The 20,512-nt window shown below is 48.1% G+C and overlaps 2 protein-coding genes across 2 annotated transcripts in view; both read left to right on the top strand.

The window, feature by feature from the left end:
- Nucleotides 1-15,108, top strand: part of LOC130035503 (protein patched homolog 1-like) — a 29,361-nt gene extending 14,253 nt beyond the window's left edge. Inside the window, exons 3-5 of the mRNA XM_056127237.1 lie at nt 11,532-11,721; nt 14,856-14,925; nt 15,013-15,108. Coding sequence (XP_055983212.1) covers nt 11,532-11,721; nt 14,856-14,925; nt 15,013-15,108 — 356 coding nt within the window. The remainder of the gene's footprint in view (nt 1-11,531; nt 11,722-14,855; nt 14,926-15,012) is intronic.
- An 881-nt stretch (nt 15,109-15,989) lies between these two features.
- On the top strand, nt 15,990-20,475 carry LOC130034985 (protein patched homolog 1-like). Its single transcript, XM_056126477.1, has 7 exons — nt 15,990-16,064; nt 16,509-16,688; nt 16,985-17,106; nt 17,967-18,114; nt 18,904-19,035; nt 19,383-19,538; nt 20,323-20,475. Exons 1-7 carry the CDS (start codon nt 15,990-15,992, stop codon nt 20,473-20,475), a joined length of 966 nt encoding a protein of 321 aa, XP_055982452.1.
- Nucleotides 20,476-20,512: the final 37 nt, after the last annotated feature.

The raw sequence follows: 20,512 nt of genomic DNA, 5'->3' as shown, positions 1-20,512 counted from the left end.
GCTCCAGGCAGTGTTCAGGGTACCAAGTGGACCCAGGGATCAAAACTAGGGTTCCCGCGTGCAAAAGTCTGTGTTCCAGCCCTTTGAGTCATCCCCCTAGCTCTGTAGCCGTCTCCCTAGCTCTGTATTTGGGGAATAAAGGTAATTGAGGGGATTCTAGCACAGTGAGACATTCCCAAGTAATCACCATCCTCTGAGATTGTGTTTTCATAATACTGCCACCTCTGCCCCTCCGTAGCTTCCAGAGCCTCTTCCTCTGCCCTCCTTGCCCTGTCTCTCCTCCCTTCCTTCCACCCACTTGCTCCTAAACTTCCCAAATAATTTCTTCCCTGGGGATCTAGAGTGACATCTGAAATAAATGGTTGTAAATCTGGTTAATCACAAATGTCAGGAAGGAAGTCGAGAATGTATATTTCAAGCCAGCTGTGTGGCCGTGCTAGCCAGAGCTTCCATATCCACTCTGAGGTTCTCTGTGTGCTGGAGACAGGAGTATCTGCGGAGACAGGCGTTTCTAGCCTAGAGCCCCGCAGCAGGAGGTGTAGAAAACAAGTCTTGGTTCACTGTTCTTACATGTGTCCTATGAAATGTGGAAAAATCGTGGGGTTTTTTTTTTGGGGGGGGGGTCATATCCGGCAACACTCAGGGCTGACTCCTGGTTCTGCACTCAGTATTCACTCCTGGAGGTGCTCAGGGGACCATATGGGATGCCAGGAATTGAACCTGGGTCGGCCACGTGCAAGGCAAATGCCCAGTGTGCTATCACTCCAGCCCAAAATCATTTTTTAAGCCCAATTCTGAGATGGTAAGTGATAAGCAAAGTTGGATAAGTGTGGCCATTGACGCCTGCCAAAACCAGAGGGAACATGAGACTTGGCTACAGATGGGAAAAGATCAGTCTCCTTATCCAGATGTGAGCTGACTCCATGGCAGTAGGTGGTCCATCGGCCTGAGCACTTTCCACCGGCACTCTAAGAGCAAAGTGTCCTGCTCAGAAGAGAAGGAAGCTCTTTGGGATTTCCTCAGTCAGAACCTCCCTTCAGATCATTAAGGTCACCAAAGTACAAACACATTTTCTATTCTTTCTTTGCATTCAGATTCTCTTGAGTTTAGATTTTGGATGTTGTACGATAACACTTCTTAGATTTTTTTTTCCCCTCCCTCAAGTTAAGGACTTTGCTGTTATTGTTGCTTTTAACCCCACGATATCTGTATTAATACCTACATCATCTGTCTTTAAGTTTGAGAGCAATCATTAGCTTTCCAAAAAAACGGGTTGCTGTCACTGAGGAGTTCTGGTGACAGTTGGGAGCAAGCTGTCATAAAGATGCATTTCTCTCCTGTCCTTTCATGACTTTTACTGTCCTGTGACTGTCTTCTGGTATCTGGGGACTAGAGTATAGTTATAAAAGCTGCCGTCCTGGGTGGGGTAAACTCTGGGTGAAAACCTGCTGTTACAGAGATTTTCTCACTTATCATTAATGCAGAAGCCAGGTGTGGTGGACTCCAGCAGCCCTAATGGCGTTGGGGGCTCACAGCACTGCTCTGAAGATGAGTCTAGGGACAGGCAAGCTTCTACTCCCTCCACATAAGTGTTTCTTATTCTCATTAGACTAAAGGAAAATAAAAAGCAGCCTTTCTGGTTGATAGCAGAGTTATTCTCAGCTACTTACTGATGAACCAGATACCAAGTAAGTGGAAGGGAACGGGAAGTGGGCCCTGAAGTCAGTGTGCGTGCTGTTCGCGTAGTTGTGGCTGGGGGCTTCTCCCTGTGCAGTTGTGCTACCTCCCCCTGCTTCAGAAGAGCTGGAGGCGCAGCGGGAGAGGATGGGCCTGGTCCGCTCTGCGCTCCCTTGCAGTGCTCTGCTCAGGGGTATTGGCTGCTGAAGGGATGTGCTACTCAGCGACCTACAGAAGTCACGGCTTTAGCCTGACACACAGAAGCAGTTTGATTGGGCTCCTCAAGAGAGTGAGGTGTGGCACAGATGGTGTTGCTTTATTGGGTCAGATGAGTTTATAAAACTAAAACGTTGAACAAAATGGGACCATGTTGGGCTGGGGAGATAGTGCAGTGGGTAGGGTGCTTACCTTGCTTCCAGAAGACCAGAGTTTGATGGCTGACACTACACATGGTTGCCCTGAGCCCAGCCAGGAGTGGTTCCTGAGTGCAAAGCCAGGAGGAAACCCTGAGCACTGCTGGGTGTGGCCCTTCAACAGAAAAAGAACATGTGCGCTAGTAGGATGTTGGCCGGCACATCACAGCAGTAGCTTAAGGTCACTGCGGGTTCTGACCTCTGTCACCCTTCAGATTGGAGAGTGAGGGAAGGAAGGCACAGAGGAGCCAGAGTCCTTGGGGTTCCCCTCCCCTCCCATATCTGAGAAAGCCCTCCGAGGTGAGGTATCTTCTGTGAGTCAAAGATGAGTCACAAACTTGCTCTGACATTCAGTAGGAGCCTGGAGATCCTTGCAGAGCTTAAGTGCTCACCCAGGTCTCTCCCCGAGCCTGAATTAGAACATCTCAGCGCACTGACCATTCAGACAGAGGTAAGAAAGCACACAGGTGCTCGGTCCCCGTTCTGGGGCTGTCCCTGAGTGACCACCTGGGCCTCAGCTAAGGCCAGGCACCACTCACAGGCTCCAAGGATTGCTTTAAGTGAGTCACAGAGAAATGGGATTTGCACTTACATTTGGGGTCATTAGCAAAGCAGTCCAACAGGATTCCAGCTTACATGGTCTATTTTATAAAGTGATATCTCATAAACTCGAAGTTGTCACGACAAACAAAATTCAAGATACTAAAAAATGTAAACATCTTGGTACTCTTTCCTCCCCCTACTACATGTCTCTTTTGAATTCTCCCATCCTCTCTTCTCCCATCTCCTCTCTTTCTTGGCTCCTGTAGTAGAAAAACAAGAAAAATTTAACAAACTACATGTAAACTTCATCTAGTATCTTTTTAAATAGGGGGTTTCTAAGGGAGAAGATTACAGAACAATTTTTCTCGTTGCTGTAAGAAATCACTGATTTCCTCACACCTGATTTTTCTTCCTTGATGTCCATACATTATAGTGATACATTTTTAAAAAATGATCAGTATGATCCCCTCCTTTCCGTTCACACATGATCCAGAAAGGGGTGGGGGTGGGGAAGCGCATTTGATACCTGCTTAATTGCAGACTGAGCTCGAGTCCAGAGAGCTGGGATTAGGGCTAAATATCCATTAACTGCTCTTTCTAGACATTTGGGGAATGGGATGACCCTGTTTTTCCTTTTTTTAACAGGCTACAGTTTCACATGCTCCCCAAAGAAACCTGCCCCCTTTGTTTCCCACACCAATTGATTTATCATTTTGCTTGCAAGCAGATTCAGAATGTTAGGGCAAGAACACACTCACTTTTTTCTCGTAACTTTTTTGTTGCGGACCGAAACCAGTTGACTTGAATAAATTTTTCTGAGGCCTGAATGTAGCCAGCAACGTGGAAAAATCTTGCCATTCAGGACCGTCTGAATGTACATTTCAGCCACACAGTAAGCTGCATTGGTAGGCACTGGACTGCTAAATACAACCATTTTTCGCTGCAGCGCGTTGGACAGGTGATTAGCATAATTAGCACTGAGCAGCTATACATATGGTAATGCTGAGTGTGTAAATGCCAGCTGCGGTGTAAAATTTATGTCAGGGCTCTGCAGGGCTGTGCGAGACCATTGTCTTCCAGTGCAGGTCAGGCCGCCAGAGCTTACCTCCCTTTCTCTTTCTGGTGAATACGCCAAACAGAAGAGAAAGACAGAGAAATATAACAGATACGGCTTTGATGGAACAGCCCAGTTCCGTGCAAGAGAGACTGTTCTGTAAAACTCGCCACGCGCGTACTTGCACACGCATGCGCACACAGATGCAGAAAATCCATGACTTTTCCCAGAAATTATATTTATGTGTACTGGTCCTGCTGGAGTGGTGGCCAGGAAGAGGGTCAGCATAGGTGTAGGGTCCTGGGAGAGCTGTGCTGAGACGGCGCTGTTCCAAGGGGCCCAGAGTCGCCCTGCTCTCTGCTCCTGGGGGGGAGGGGAGGTGCGACTCTGAGGGAGGGTGTTTGCCCTTCGCTGGAGATAGACCTGCTCCAGGTATGAGTTCAAAGTGGAATGTCACGGAGCACCCGGACAGTTAGACTCTCCCCAAACTGCTCACCTGGGCCTAATGAAGGACAAGTTCCCTGGCACGTTTTCCTGGCGCGCTTGCCTTCCCGTCCACCCCCACCTCCCTCAGACCTGTGACAGCCACAGGACTGGGTTGCTTTCTAGTATGGAAGCAGACACCGTCCTCCAGGGACTTTGCCCTTGGAAATACAACTGCGTGCCTTTCTGGCCAGCCTTCCCTCCTTCCCACGTATTTGGTAGGTGTTGGGAGGGTGTTGGTGGCTTTAAGATTTAGTGATGAATATACTCATAACACAATGACCTGGTGATGAAATTTCTGCCCTGGCCCCAGGAGGTCTTTTTGCATTCACTGACTGGCCCAAAGCGCAGCTCCCCCTGATGGCAGTAGAATTGAGAATGGCCCCTAGGGCCAGCTAGCCTGCCTCTGGCACACAGGTGAAGGGTTCAGGTCCTTGTCGAAGAGAAGCAAGAGAAGTGTGTGGTGGGGGGCGGGGGGGAAGTGCAGTATGGAGTTCGGGGGGGCCCCAGCCCTCCTGGAGGTGGGGCCAGGGGGAATGTGGTTGGTGCTTTCCTGTGTCTTTCCATTCAGACCTCATGCAGAACTCCCACCTTCTAACTGTGCACACTGCGCAGGGGTGCCTGGTGCTGCCTCCTGGACCCTCCTGGATTGCACCAAGGACATGCCCAGGGACAATGTGTTGTGTGCAAGTTACCCTGCCCTGATGCCAGCCAGAAGTCACCGAGGGCATACCCCAACCCTGAGCCTGGCAGGGCAGGGTCCCCCGGGGAAACAGGTGCCCCCGTATGAAGGAGCAGGAACTGGCAGCAGTGCGGCTGAGAGGGCAGCTCTGGAGGAAGCGGCCCTGGGCGGGAACAGATGGTCCTGGCAAACAGGTGGTGTGGAGGCCAGTGGCAGGCTAGGGCTCGAGCTCCTGCTCTTCTCCTGGCCCAGCACCCCCGAGGGAGGGCAGAGACGTCCAGCACTTCCCGGTGGGGGGAGGGCTGCCGCTCACAGCGCACTTTGTGGAGGCAAATTCTCTCTGGGTTATTTGATTTTAGCATCTTCCCATGGCAACACCCGAGGCCACAATCCCACACGGAGAAAAACAGCCCAGAAGCTTAAGCAGCAGTTGGCTAGTCATGAATAAAAGAGATGGTGGAAGAGTCGCTGAAATACACAGCCACAAGAGTTTTCAGCCAATTGCCCAAATTACTGAATCTTTTTTTTTTTCATTTTTAGAAAGTGAACCAGTACTCATAATTTGCAGTTATACTTTTTTTTTTAAAAAAAAATCACCTTCACAATTAATTTCAGCATCGAAAGAGCCCTGCAAAAAAACCAAGAGGGGGGAAAACACCCACTCTGAGGCTGTTAGATAATTCATGGGATTAATCAAATGCAAATGCTACACTTGCATATACACACTCCATTTTCCTAATTGGACTCTGAGTGGGTACTTTTCAGACTGAAAGGGTCATTTGTCTTGACTGACTGACTTTTGTAGGCTTTAGGGAGAATTAATATCTTCTACAGATGACTGCCTGCTCCCCAGGCTCTGCCCTGACATTGCTCCTCACTCACCCTCAGCTCTGAGCTCCCCTCTGCCTGCTCCCAGGATGGGGAGTGGTGGGCAGTGCTTCCCTGAAGGCTCTTGGGCATTTCGGGGCCAAACTCTGGTGTATCATCTTTATGTGGATCTAAGTAAGCATTGGCTATTTTTGCCTTTTGGCACAAGTGCCACAAACATTTGTGAAGTTTCGTACAAAGTCTGTGCTGATACTGTCACCCGGGCTGGGAACAGCATTAGTCCTGGTGGAATTGTTTCCCACCTCTTCAGGGACCTCTTAACTCTGGAAGATCACCGTTGATGGGGTGTGAGAGGAAAGGAACAGCAAACTTGATGGAGAGTTGGAGTTGGGGCTGGAGAGATAGCGTAGGGTGAACAGACACAGTTTGCATGGTGCAGAGCCCCCACAAAAAGAAAGAATTTCATTACAGAAAAGATGCTTTTAAAAAATAAATACTTCCTTCCTTCCCCCCCCACCCCCCACCCCATTTGCATTTGTTTAAATGTCCATTCCTAGAGAACAAGGTAACAGGTTCTGGAGAAGCTCCTCCCTGGTGGTGAAACCCTGGGAGGCAGCTTTGATAACATTAAAAGTGAGAAGTACTTTTAGGGGGAGGGGCGTAATTAATTCTCACAGATCTAGTAGGAGCTTAGAATGAACTCAGCACTCCTGGGCTTATCCGAAGTCTGCCTGGGCTCAGGACCAAGGGCTAAGGGCCGTTTCTGCATCTGGGACAGGACTGTCCACCCCTCTGACAGCTTGGTGCCAGGTGTGCCACTGGGGGCCCACACTTGATTGAATCCATACAGATTGCAGCATCGGTATCAATGTGTTAAAGAGGGCTGCTTATGTTGATTTGTACCCTGCAGTGAAGGAATCAGTGATGTGCTTCCTGGGCTTGGGGTGAGGGTGGAGATTCCACAGACAGTCTGTCTTTGTATGGCCCTAGGAGATTAGCAGTAGCATTCAAGAAAATTTGGTTTGACATTTGGTTTGGGGCCACCAGCAGTGTTCAGCGGCTGCTCTGGGCCGGTGCCGCGTGTTCTGGACTGCCCTCAGCGGTGCTCTGGGGCGGTGCTGGGTGCTCTGGGCCGCCCTCAGTGGTGCTTTGGGCACTCAGGCTGCATGCAGCCAGAGTCCCATCCACTGCAGCTCCGTGAAGCAGTTCTTTGCTCCCAGTCAGTTTATCTCACAAAAGTCGCTCGGGGTCCATTGTATGAAAGATGCCCAGGATCTCTGCCACAGAGGCAGTGCTAGGGCTCGGACCCAGACCCTCACTTTCTTGTTGTCTGTTGAGCACGGCATCCTTGATGCGCCGAGGTGAAACCCTGGGCAGAGGAGAAGCAAACCAGGGGAGTATAAGATTTGCCAGTGGAACCAGATTCCCAAGGAGGCCCAAGAATGCCCAGAGGACAGTGTGCAGTCACATTGGAGGACTGTTCTGTTCCCATGCCTGGGGGTGTTTCTGCTCTCCTTAGGAGTGAGCTGGTGGTGCTGGGATGCAGGCGGTGGTTGGGGTGCAAGGTACCTGCACTGCCAGCACTTGGAGCCCAGGGACAATATTCTTGTCACTTAAAAACTGTTTGGTTTTTTTTTTTTTTCCATCTTGGCCCCATGCTTGAAATGCTCCCTATAGTGGCTCTGGGCAGGCAGAGTCGCAGTGCCACTTCCAGTGCCCTGCCAGTCCTCTTGGCAGGGTCCCTCCCGCCTCACCCTTTTGCCAAGTTCATTTGAAAAAAGAATTTCATGATTGGAGGTTGAGTCTCTTGTTTACAATGGTGTGCCTGCCATTAGCTGATGCCCTTGCCTCCCCAGCACCAATGCCCAAGACCTTATCAGTGCCCTCTGACACCTCCCATCTGCCCCAGCATCACCCCTGGCCCAGGTGGTGGTTTCTGTTTTGTAATCTAGGCCAAGGGGTTCCATGGTTGGTGCTTCCCTCCCTCGCCTGTCCCTCCAAATACACAGATGAGCAAGAGCACCAGGGGATCATCCTCTACTGGCTTTATTTAGGGAGACCATGGCTCCAGCTCCTTTCCAGTTGCAAAAAACCACGACTTTCCCTTTCTCGTGACTGTAGCTTCACACGGTGTGTGTTTCATGGCTTCCTAAGCGCTCACCTGCCCTTGGACACTTGCGTTGCTCCATCCCTTAGTTACTGCAGAATGCTTCAGTGAACAGAGGTACGCATTTCTTTTCAAATTAATGGTTGTGTTAGTTTTTGTGGGGGCAGGCAGGGGGAGAATTCAAGAAGTGGGATCACTGGGTCATTTGGAAGAGGTTTGTTGTAATTGTGTTGTTAAAGTTGCTACGTTTGAAAGAAGGGAAAGAACATAAGACTGGAGAATAGGAGAGTGAGGCATGCTATTTCTGCATGGAGCTTATTTTTAAACCAGGGCCTAGTAATTGCTTTTATCTTAATTTTCTCCTTTTGTTACTTGCACATCTTTAATTATATTCATTGTAGAAAAATTAAGTAGTGGATAGATTCTTTACAGTAAGGTAAATATTATCTGTAAGCCATCAATCACATCCTTCCAGCAACACATGACTGAGTAAACTTAAATGGACATCACAAACAGTGGATCTTACAGTTCATTCTGCTAAGTAATAAAAATGGTGTGCAGGGCCAAGGTGATAGTCCAGTGAATAGGGCGCTTGCCTTGCATGCAGCAGACCCAGGTTCTTCCCTTATGGACTGGTGGTGCTAGATGCCCAGCGCCACCAGAAATGATCCCTGAGTGCAGAGCCAGGAGTTAACCCTGAGAACTTCCAGGTGTGGTGCAGACATGTCCCCTCCCAACCCCTCTCTCCCCCCCAAAATGACATGCAGCCTTTTGGGAACATTGGATTGTTGTTTAAAAGTTCAAAGACCAACCTCGAGTGGATGAGACAGAGCAGAGCATCATGCACAGCCTCCAGTGTAGCTGGGAGCAGGCACGGCTGCCACTCGGCTGTAATTTAAGTGGGCATTTGCTGGAGTAAAAAGCCAGACCTGTTCACAGAGTTGCTCCATTTAGAGGGTTCTGTTTCTGGTAGACTGTTCCAGTGACATCAGGCTCTGAGGGTGCAGTGCAGTTTATGACACAGATAAACCTGAGAAAGAGCTAAGTTCCATGCGACTGCATGATGTGTGATGGTACTCCCACAAGCTCTGGTTCCCTCGGCTCACTAGCTCTCCCTGCAGCAGGCCAGATCAGAGGGCTTCACAGCTGTGCCTGCCGCCCCTTCACATGGCCAGGGTTTCCCCCTGAATTCTTCCAGGTGCTTTTCTAGCTCACTGTGTCCATCTGGCTCCTGTGCAGATGGGCTGTGCTGTCCCTTCACAGCCAACCAGGAGGCCAACCTGCCTTTCAGCTGCTGAATTGCTTTGCACAGACACTCATAGTTGGTTACATAGGTGAATTCAAGTCAGAGTATAAAGGGGCCATCTTATAGGTAAAGGCAGACAGAATGTAAGTGGTCTTGAAGAACTGGCTAAGTAATTGGTGGAAGACACTCATTGCGAGTCTTTGAACTCCAGGTTTTTTGCCACTGGGTTTCTGTCACTAGGGCTTTCAACTCTGCTTTTTTCTAACTCTAGGTGGTCTGGTCTTGGTTAAATCAAAGGGTCATATTAGTAAAATTCGTACTTAACAAGAGCAAAGAAGTGGAAGAGCAGAAAGTTTTGCAATTCTGGAGATGTGACAGACATGTGTGTTAAATCCTATGTGTTTCTTTGTACATGTATTTAAGATATTTGTAGCAGCTACATTATGGAGTCTCTGAGGTACATTTTGTAACTTGTAGGAAATAGCATAATTTTGGAGGCGGGGGACCCTGTGATCGTGATCGGAAAAATGACCTACTAGAAAGGTTGGTCTCGAAGAGCCTGTACATTAATCCTCAAATTCTCAAATGCAGCGTGAACCTTGCAATTGATGTTTAGTTTGCTTGCGCCTCTCTCCACCCCCTTTGCTTTGTGGTGTTTGTTTGCCTCTTGATTTTAACTCATCTGAAGTTTTAAGCTTCAGTGAAGGTAAAGAGAGCACATGCTATCTTGGTGCGGGAAGAGGTAGAAAGACGTAGAGAATTGAGGCATTGATGTCCAGTAGTGAGAGAAAAAGGTTGTTTTTGGTTTTTTTTTTTTTTCCCAAAAGACTATTTTAAAGACTCTTAAGGTGGTTCCAAGGGCTAGAGGCTAGAGGCCATCCTTTGCCCTCTGAGGTCTGGGTGTAAGCCCTGAACTCCGATTTTGTAGTACTTTTCAGAAATAATCTTTTGACTAACAATTGATTTTTTTAGCCTCAAACAGCTTTTCTATCTCTAGAGACTGGGGTGAGTAATCATTTCTTGTTAATTAACTGAAATGATGTATTGAGATTCCTGCTGAGGGTCCCCAGCCTGGCCTACTGCCGCCTTAGAGCACCTTTGGAAAGGCTTGTGGCATTATGGAAATTCATCCTATGTTGCCACTTGAGTACCAGGTCCCCAGTAATTCCCCAGGGCATTGTTATAAGTTTTCAGCGCTGATGTTTTTGGATACTAAGAAATATGCCCTTCTATGGTCCCCTCTGCGGTTCACCCCTTTTCTCCTGCATCCTGGATCTGCTCACCGTCCCATCTTCATCTCTGTGACCCTGCACCCATGGTTCGTGGCCTGGGCTACTTCCCCCCTGCCCTTTTTTTGTTTTGTTTTGGGTCCACTCCCAGTGGTGTTGTGCAAGGCAGGTGCAGGTGCCTTCCAGCGCTACTGTCACTCTGTCCCCAAGCTGCTTTTCTTTCTTCATGCTCAGGGGTTCCTCCTGGCTCTGCACTGAGGCATCACTCCTGGCAGGCTCTGGGGACCAGTTGGGTTGCTGGGGATTGAACCTGTGTGCAAGGCAAGTGTAGTAATCACTTCAGATCCCTGAGCCCTGGGTGGGAGGGTGAAGGGTTCTGGGCGCTCCTGGTTCCTTCCTGGTCCTTCCCACAGTGCTCACCGGAGCCTGCCCAAGATCCCCTTCGCTGACCTGAGTCCTGCTCCCATCCACACACTTGCCCTGGGACACACTCCTGCTCACCACGCCGCCACAGCAGCTGTGTCTCCAAACACCAGCCCTAGTGATGCACTGTTGGACCGGGAGAGGAGACCACAGCTGGTGGCAGCTGCTGCTCCACGCAGCAAGGCAGCCCTGGGGCAGGGCGGGCTCCAAGGGGTGGGACCTGCCGCTGGGCTTCGGACTGCTGCCCAGGTGGGCTGGGTTTTGCCCTCCTCGGCCTCGACTGATGCATCCTGCTCCTCTCCAGCGGGGGCTCCCTGTGTGCTGCTGACTCTGAGTCAGTGTTTTATCACCTCCTGGCAAGTTTGGGGCAGAACACCATTTGCCAAGCCTCCTGTTTCGGCTGCCTTTTCTTTTCCCCTGACAAGAAGAAACATTTCCTTCTTACCTTTACCACATGATTCAGAAGAAGAGTGTAAATTGAAACCAGTTATCTTTAAATGTGCTACAGGAGCACATTGTTTATACAAGTGAAATGAGTTGTAACAAGGGCTGGGTCTGATCTGCAGGCAGTGTTTCAGCCTCTCCTTCCCTTTCCTTCACTGCAGGCAGCTGGCCCTCAGGTGTGACCATGGCCAGGGCAGCCTGGTCCCCGATGGGTGTAGAGAGCAGGGTTTTGATGTTTGCTGTTAACAGGGTTAGCATAGCCAGTGGCAGTAACTAGAAACATCAGACATACTTTTTCCTTGTGCATGAAAGTGTGCCTTGCCCATCTTTGTGAGATCACCAATAGATTGAGAGCGGGAGGGGGTTTTGCTGATGCTAATCAAATTCTGTCCCAATTATCAGTTGGTGGACGAGTGAGTCGGGAGTTAAATTACACTCGCCAGAAGATTGGAGAAGAGGCGATGTTCAACCCTCAGCTCATGATCCAGACCCCGAGAGAAGAAGGTGCCAACATCCTGACCACAGAAGCGCTACGGCAGCATCTGGACTCCGCGCTCCAGGCCAGCCGGGTCCATGTGTACATGTACAACAGGTGAGGCCTTGGTCTGGGCCACTGTCCTGGTAAACATGCTTGCCGGAAATACTTACCAGGCCTACTGCCTGCATGGTCTTTCACGTATCCTGCTGCATTCTTAGTATCAGGAAGCAGATGGTGATCTGTACACCCATTCTGGAAAAGTCACTTTGCTTTAAAGGATGGTGGAAGGTTATAGTTTCACTGAGTCAGTCAAGTTACAAAGTGTGAAAAGAAACAGGGCACTTTTTCCATTTTTGTACAGGTACAGTTGGGTGGGCAGGAGCGATAGCACACCAGTAGGGTTTGCCTTGCACGCAGAAGACCCGAGTTTGATTCCTCCACCCCTCTCGGAGAGCCCGGCAAGCTACCGAGAGTATCTCACCCGCACAGCAAAGCCTGGCAAGCTACCCGTGACGTATTCAATATGGCAAAACACGGTAGCAACAAGTTTCACAATGGAGACATCACTGGGCCTGAGCAAATCGATGAACAATGGGAGGACAGTGACAGTGACAATTGGGATATGTTAGGAAAACAAACAGGGGTTGGAGGCACCTGCTGGCAGGCAAATGTAGAGTAAGGTGGCTTCATGCACATCCTTACCAGTACAACTCTTGAGCTTTATATTTAAATTCAGCAACATTGCCATTTTAGTGAGAGCATTAAAGAGATTCTGATGTTTGCGGGTTCCTGTGCATCGTGTACTCCAGTCCTTACGTCAGAGGCAGCATTTGGAGTTTGTTTCTTGACTAATAGATTAAGCTCAGTCTTCCTGAGCAGTTTTAAGTAGTCTGTCTTGCTACTACAAGGAATAAAAACATGCTGCTTGCAGAGAAGGTTGTGGGTCGCTGAATGGGTAGGTGGGTCGATGATGGCTGCCAGTCCAGCTGGTAACTTCCACCTTGCTCTTCAGAGCTGATGTTTAGTCATAGAGTGGAGGGCATCATAGATGCCCTCAGACAGAGGCTGCCCCACACCAAATATTTCAGGGGTCAAGCAGGAGCTCTGACCAGCAGTACTTGAGCAGAGTTCTCAGCCTCTCCACACCCTGCAGGCCAGCACCTCTCCACACACCAGGAGTTAGAGCCGGGGCAGTCAGCCTTTGGTTACTTTCTGCCTACTCACAGGGTCCAGTCTGTGGCAGTGGGTGAAGGCCACTGCTCCTGAGCTCAGGAGACAGGGCTCCTTTTCAGAGGCAGTAGCCAGAAGAGGCTTCGTGGGAAGATGGTATCTTAGTAGCATAGACGGCAGGATGAAAGGCTAGATGGGGCAGAAGACCAAGACCAGAGCACTCTGGGATAACTGTCTACACAGAGCAGTTTGAAGGGGTGGGCTGAGAGTGCTTGGGGGACTCGGAGGTGCTATGGACAGCACAGGGCCATCCACATGCATGGTGGGACTGGCCTCCCACCGGCCAAGCCCACTCTCAGCCTGTGGCCTGTCTCCCTGGCTCCTGGAGGAAATTTTTTCATACTTGTTTTCTTGGATAGCTTGTCCATGCCCTTTCCAATTTCTTGCTCTTTTCTCCTTCCTGAGTCAGGCTTTCCCCAAATAAAAGCCCCTTTGTACAAAGGCAAACCTTGTGCAGCACTCTGCTAGGGATACTAAGATGCTCCGATCAGAGGAGTGATCGTCAGTATTGGGATTGTTGCCAGAGCATGTGAATAGACTCGAATAAGAACTCAGCCGGCCCTTCACCCTGCCAGGACCAGACCCCAAGTCGCCACCCACTGAGGCCTCCTCCACTCCCAAGCGGCCATGATCCCAGAGGCACACAAACCAATCTGGGAACCTCTGGACTTGATTACTAAAATACCAAAAATCAAAAATTGCATGGCCGCAGTAGCAGCCACGCGACATCACATGCTCTTCATTTTCAGCAATAGTAAACAAATTATCTGATGATGCCTAGGGCAGGTGTGATGGTCTCGGCCACTATCCTGGTGAACAAGCTTGCCGGAAAAACTAAGTTGGGGGAAAATTCCAAATAATAATAGTGGGTCTTTGTCGAAAATTTGAATGTAATCAAAGAGAGACTAAGGCGAAAATCATCTGCCACACAGGCAGGGGGCAGGGGTGGGATGGGGGGTATACTGGGGTTCTTGGTAGTGTAACATGTGCACTGATGAAGGGATGGGTGTTTGATCATTGTATGACCAAGACTTAAACCTGAAAGCTTAGTAACTGTTCTCAGAGTGATTAATAAAAACAAACAAACAAAAAGGTGAAGTGAGGTCTATAAACCTCATTCATAAATACTGCAAATTCACAATACAATTATATGCACCTCTTAAAAAAAAGAACTCAGCTGGGTGGAGTGTATTTACAGCAGGAAGTTTCTCTTGAAACACTGATGGGCATTATTACTTCATAAAACTAAGCCAACAATGTTTATAATATAAGGTAAAGGTAAAGGCCCTCCCGTTGATCGTCGGTTTGCTCGAGTGGGCCCAGTAACGTCTCCATTGGAGACTTTGTTGTTACTGTGTTTGGCATATCGAATACTCTCGGTAGCTTGCCGGGCTCTCCGAGAGGATTTAAGCTTTGATAATTTAGTCCCTTCTTATTTTGAAGGACTTATTTCTGATTTGTGTGGGTTTTGTTTGTTTGAGGGCCACACCTAGCAAAACTTCGGGGTTATACCTGGGTCTGCACTCAGGAATTACTCCTGGTGGTGCTTGGACCATATGGGATGCTGGGGATTGAACTTGGATCAGCCATGGACAAGCCAAATGCCCTATCCACTATTCTATCACTCCTTCCCTTATTTTGAATTTTTGATAATTCAGTTCTGAATTACCAGCCCTGAAGCTGGTTAATACAAGTAGAGAATCAGAATAATAGTGTAAACAAGATTATTGGGTGAACACTTAAGAAAACAAGACTTTTTAAGTACTTTGGTAGTGTTCATTTACATAAAGACCCATGTGTTAATTATAATTTGGTATCACCTATTCATTAAAGCAAGTTTGTTAGGTCTCTAGTTGGCAAAAGCTTTGCTTCTTTGAACAGATACCTAATAGTGATAGAAATAGAGGTTTATATATATATATATATATATATATATATATACACACATATATATATATTCTGGTTTTGCACTAGTCTCATTCAGTACAGTGAAAACTTTTTAACTCTTTTTTTAATAGGCAGTGGAAATTGGAACATTTGTGTTTCAAATCTGGAGAACTCATCACAGAGACAGGCTATATGGATCAGGTATGGTTTTTTATTTGCAAAAATATTCTCAAACACCGCATAGTATGTATAGCTTAATTTGTGGTCTATTCTCTTTGAATTTGACAGATAATAGAATATCTTTACCCTTGCTTAATTATTACACCATTGGACTGCTTCTGGGAAGGGGCGAAACTACAATCCGGGACAGCATATTTACTGTAAGTGTGTGATCTTGTTTTCTGGTGTCTATATGATTTTTAAACTTTAGCTTGTTTCCAATGCAGTGTTATCATGTTTTATTTCATTTCAGTTTTGAACAAGAAATAAAAACATTGAAATTCCAAGTGCATTTTTTGAGTGAATAGTTGAAGGAAAGAAGCTTCAGTACAATGTTTTTCCTCTTTTCAAAAAAAGGTTCTGTAGACATCATTAAATTTCATTCACTTTTACCAGCCTATTTTAATGCAAATAAGATGCAAATTGTCTCTGAGTATGTGTGATATTTAACTCTTTAAAATGTTCTGAAGTTTTGTAGGCCAGGCTTTTGTATAGGCTTGGCTAATTTTTTTTTTTTTTGTTTTTGGTGTGTGTAGGGGCAGGGGTGGGGGGGACTAAATGTCAGAACTAAATATTTTGAGTAAAAGTTCAAGTTCATCCCTGTGGTAATATGCTGATCCTACGTGGGGTTTAAGTGTCATTAATGACATTTAAAGATGAAATCTACTGTCTTCCAAGGTCATCTAAAAGCTGCAGCAGCGTTCAGCAGTTGTATGTAATAAACACCATGTCATTGAAAGCATGATTGTTCATCACTGTGGACATTTTCAGTTCATTATGCAAGAGTTAGCGCTTGGGTTATTGTTTCTCTCCTAGCTTGCACATATCTGCAAAAGCAATTTGCAGTGGCCATACCCTGACCTTCAGTGTACAGTTTTAGATGGGAAATAAGGGGGTTTGTGTTTTCTGGTTGGGAGATTCTGAATAATGACTTCAGCCTGGTTAAGCAGCTACAGTGTGGTTGGAACCACATAACAGGCAGCCAAAAGCCTTTCTGGTCTGTCAACAGCACAGATTCAAAAGTGAGTGTCGGGGAAGCGGTCTTGATGGCCGTGGTGGCCAAGGCAGCGGGCAGTGCCAGTGTGTCAGAGCACTCTGACATAAATATGGGATTATTAAAGGTAATGGAGATCAAATATTTTGATTAGTGACACTTGCAAGGCATCTATTAGGCTGGTAAGTGCTAATTTTTTCCTCTTTTCTCCCTCTTATTGTGTGTCTCAGTCTTTGAGATAGCAGCACCTCTAGCTGATTTGGGTTATGGATATTAATTATGGCATCAGGGAAATAAAGATCCAATGATGCTATTGTTGATTTGTAAGTTTTCTGCTTGCCTTCCATACTCAGGACCTGTCTTACCGACTTGCGCTTAACATGTAGCTGTGCCAGAAAGGAGCATTTGTTTTCTGTTCCAGGTTTGCAAAATCATATTATTAACAGAAAAGCCGCATGCAGCTTGGCTGAGCTCTTGTCAACTTGTTATCTCGCTGAAGGGTTGGAAGCTTCTTTTCTTTCTCATTGTCTCACCTCCTGATTTTTTTCACAGAGGTAAGCCCCCTCTGCAGTGGACAAACTTTGACCCCTTGGAATTCCTAGAAGAGTTAAAGAAAATAAATTATCAAGTGGACAGCTGGGAGGAAATGCTGAATAAGGCTGAAGTTGGCCATGGTTACATGGATCGACCCTGCCTCAATCCAGCCGATCCGGAGTGTCCAGCCACGGCCCCCAACAAAAATGCAACCAAAGTAAGTGTGGCCGGTGGTTCTTATGTCAAGGGGTGGAGAAAAGCAATTATGATTACTTCCACTTTTAATTCTTATTTTTCATTTTTAAGATTTCATTCTCTGCAACCTTTTTTCCTCTATAGTACTAAGTTTGTTTGTGGAGCTAAATTTTGCTGTAAGATTTGCCATACGCCTCTCATTAGCCTTGTTATAAATGTTCTCTTGGAAACAAACAAGCACTTAATGCACTGAATTTTAACAAGGCATGTGACTTGCCTACTAATTTCTGTAACTATGTGGCTGTCTTTTTGTTTCAGCCCCTTGATATGGCCGTTGTTTTGAATGGTGGATGTCATGGATTATCGAGAAAATATATGCACTGGCAGGAGGAACTGATTGTGGGTGGCACAGTCAAGAACAGCGCTGGGAAGCTGGTCAGGTAACCCAGTGCCCAGGGCACCGTGGGGCTGCCCTCCTGCCTGGCCTGAGAAATCACATCCCTCAACATTTGCATGTCTGGTGTACAAGCCCTTCACTGCTCCTGTGCCCGCTATCTCATGTTAGGAAGTGTCAGCAGGCTAGGCCACTTTAAATATGTTCAGGATTGGGTTGGTTCTCATGGAGACTGCTCTTAGTCACCATAGCATTAGAGATCTGATTGCTTTGTCAAAAGTCGGGTTCTTCATGCAAGAAACATTAGTCATGACATCTAGACTTAAATGTTGTCTAAAAGGTGTCTCGCTAGCCTTTTATTTTGTTTGGGTTTTTGTTGTTGTTGTTTTGTTTTTTGGGTTTTTTTTTCTTTTTGGGTCACACCCGGTGATGCTCAGGGGTTACAACTGGCTCTGCATTCAGGAATCACTCCTGGCAGTACTCGGGGGACCACATGGAATGCTGGGAACCCAACCCAGGTTGACCGCATGGAAGGCAAAACACCTGCTGTGCTACCACTCTAGCCCCTCAGCTACTTTAAGAGCACCTCAGGAAGTGGCCACTGTGTTCTGGACTCCAACTGCCCACCATGCTTGTGTTTCCCCAGGAGAAACTGCCCAGCCCAGCAGTTTGGGCTCCCTGGGCCTTTACCTCTGTTGTCTCATTGACAAGGAGCTTGTCTGTTTTATTTTGGGCCTATCTGTGGAAGATATGTGGGGTCCCACCTGTAGCATGGTCCTTCTGTTAGCTGCGGCCCTGCCATGTGTTCTAGGACAGACAGGCTCTGTAAAAGTGAGGGGTCCGTGGGGGGGGGTGTGCTTACTCTGTGGGGCTCACTGTATCCTTCTCACTCCCGGCACCACACAGAGCCCAGGCCCTGCAGACCATGTTTCAACTAATGACCCCCAAGCAGATGTACGAGCACTTCAAGGGCTACGACTCCGTGTCCCACATCAACTGGAATGAGGACAAGGCGGCCGCCATCCTAGAGGCCTGGCAGAGGACATATGTGGAGGTAAATCAGTGCCTTCCTCCCCGCCACCTTTCAGTCTGGGTGCAAATTCCTCAGCTACAAAATGCTTCTAGCAACTCTTTTTTTTTTTTTAAGAAGAATCATTAGTTTTTCAGTAGGCTTCATTTGTAAAAGATGATAAACGCTTTTGGTGGGCTGGAAGCATTTCCCCTCTCCTCCCTCGGTGGTGAAAATGCTCAGATATCCAAGTGGTGCAGATTTTAAGTGGGAAGCCCAGAGCCAGTTCGAGTGGCCAGTCGTTAACCTCAGAGCTTGGGCATAACGACAGTGTTTAAGAAAACAACTTGGTTAGCAAGAGGCAGTATCTGGAACACATTAGCGAGGCCTAGAAGCCAGTCCCAGCTGCAGGCCCAGACAGGAGGTGGCCTCTGTTTCCCAGCAGTGACCTCCCCTGAGTTGACTGTGACCTTTTGAAAGTGGCCAGCAAACGAAGGTGGAGGGGTATGTGGTGGAGGGTGGGTGCCGTCGTCTCAGGGAGGTGAGAGGGCACAGGTTGGCTGTGGGCGTGGATGGAGAGCAGGAAACGGTGGTGGAGCTCCACCGCGGCGGGCGTCCTCCAGCCCTTGGCTGCCTGTGCTAGCTCCAGCCCTCATGTCCTAGACGCAGTGTCCTCCCCAAACACCAGGGACCCAAACTCATTTCCCCAAGTTCGAGAGTATGCTGGAGCCTGTCAGGAAAGTGCCGATGGAGCCTGGTCTTGTGGCTCCAGCTTCTTGGCCGAGCTCAAGGGCTCTGGGTTCCAGTGGGGCTTTCTCCTCGTGTGCTCCCCAGGTGGTCCACCAGAGCGTCGCCCCAAACTCGACTCAGAAGGTGCTCTCCTTCACCACCACCACCCTGGATGACATCCTGGAATCCTTCTCGGACGTCAGCGTCATCCGTGTGGCCAGTGGCTACTTGCTCATGGTAACGGTCCATTCATCGCTCCTCGGGACGGGCAGGGCCATGGTTCACTTGGTAGTTTTGACCATTCTGTGGTCATGCCTGCTTTCAGTGCTCCTCACCCCCAAGCTCTGTAATGGTTTATAAGGTGGTCATGGGAAGCCGTGTTTTTCCCCTTTGCAGCCTTGTCCCTCTATGATTTGTATCATTTTGTGTGGTGTCTGGAATGTAAATTTTTGTGGTTGGATTTTATAAATTGTTACCTTTGGGTTGGGGGCAATGTGTGGGGAAACATTAGAATCCTGACTTATTCTGATGTTTGGCTCTGTTTTTGTCGTCCTCCCCCACCCTCCACCCCGTTCTGCTCGCAGCTTGCCTACGCCTGCCTGACCATGCTGCGCTGGGACTGCTCCCGGTCCCAGGGCGCTGTGGGACTGGCGGGCGTCCTGCTGGTGGCACTCTCGGTGGCTGCAGGACTCGGCCTGTGCTCATTGATCGGGATTTCCTTTAACGCTGCAACGACTCAGGTACTGAAGAACTGCCAGGTGGGGGATGTAGAGCAGCAAACTTCCCGAGGCATGCCTCGGCCACGCCCAAGGTGTCCCTGTCACCTTCCGCTAGGATCGAGTTCAGTCTCCCAGTGGGCCAGATGGATGGGGCAGAGGTCAGAGTGGACTGTTGACTGGGGAACCTGCTTTTCTTCCCAGCAGACGCCAGTCATGGTGATAGTGTGGCCCTAGAGCTGGGGTGTAGGGCCAGACAATAGGACAGCGGTGGGGCTCTTGCCTTGCATGCAGCCAACGCAGGTTTGAGTCCCGGCATCCCGTCTGATTTTCTGAGTAGGAGTGATGCTGAACACAAAGCCAGGAGTAACCCCTGAGCACTGCCAGTTGTGGCCCACAAGCCAAAAAAATTAATAAAGCTTAAGTATACATTTGTGGGCTTTGGGGACACACCTCTTTGACTTACTGAAATAGTCATTTTGGGGTGCGGGTAGAGAATGTAAATTGAACTCGAACCATTGACACTGGGTCAAGTCCTTGAGACTTTTCTGTAGATGAATTAGTTTCCTTCTCACTAAGTGAATTTTTTTTTTTAAATAAAACCCAACAATTTAGAAACATACAACATAGAAACTCCTGGACTTTGGGAATTTACTAACAGACAAAATGAAATCATTTCCATGAGTAAGTGGGAACTGCCCTTTCGCTAGCTCTGGGCATGGGGCTCTAGTGATGTTTGTATTGACTTGAGACCAGCCAGAGTTGGCCCTCACATGTCTAATGCCATTGTCCTCGATTTTCACCACAGGTTTTGCCATTCCTTGCTCTTGGCGTTGGTGTAGATGATGTTTTTCTCCTGGCACATGCGTTTAGTGAAACAGGACAGAATAAAAGAATCCCTTTTGAGGTAATGAGAAAACAGAAGAAATCTTGGGACGGTCCAAGATCCCTCTGGTTCTGAACACCATTATCTGTACACACTGTGAGCAGCACAGGTG

Source organism: Sorex fumeus, unplaced genomic scaffold, assembly GCF_029834395.1.
Source record: "Sorex fumeus unplaced genomic scaffold, SorFum_2.1 ptg000063l, whole genome shotgun sequence".
NCBI classification, from domain to species: Eukaryota; Metazoa; Chordata; class Mammalia; order Eulipotyphla; family Soricidae; genus Sorex; species Sorex fumeus.
Note: the sequence above shows the minus strand (reverse complement) of the source record. Positions and strands in the feature narration are given on the sequence as shown.

What these genes read in the sequence shown, in the direction of transcription:
- LOC130034985 (XM_056126477.1), top strand. Translation starts at nt 15,990, where the DNA reads ATGGCCGTGGTGGCCAAGGCAGCGGGCAGTGCCAGTGTGTCAGAGCAC. An exon ending in CCAGTGGCTACTTGCTCATG is followed by an intron (nt 19,036 to 19,382) that starts GTAACGGTCCAT and finishes TTCTGCTCGCAG; the next exon opens with CTTGCCTACGCCTGCCTGAC. An exon ending in TTAACGCTGCAACGACTCAG is followed by an intron (nt 19,539 to 20,322) that starts GTACTGAAGAAC and finishes TTTTCACCACAG; the next exon opens with GTTTTGCCATTCCTTGCTCT.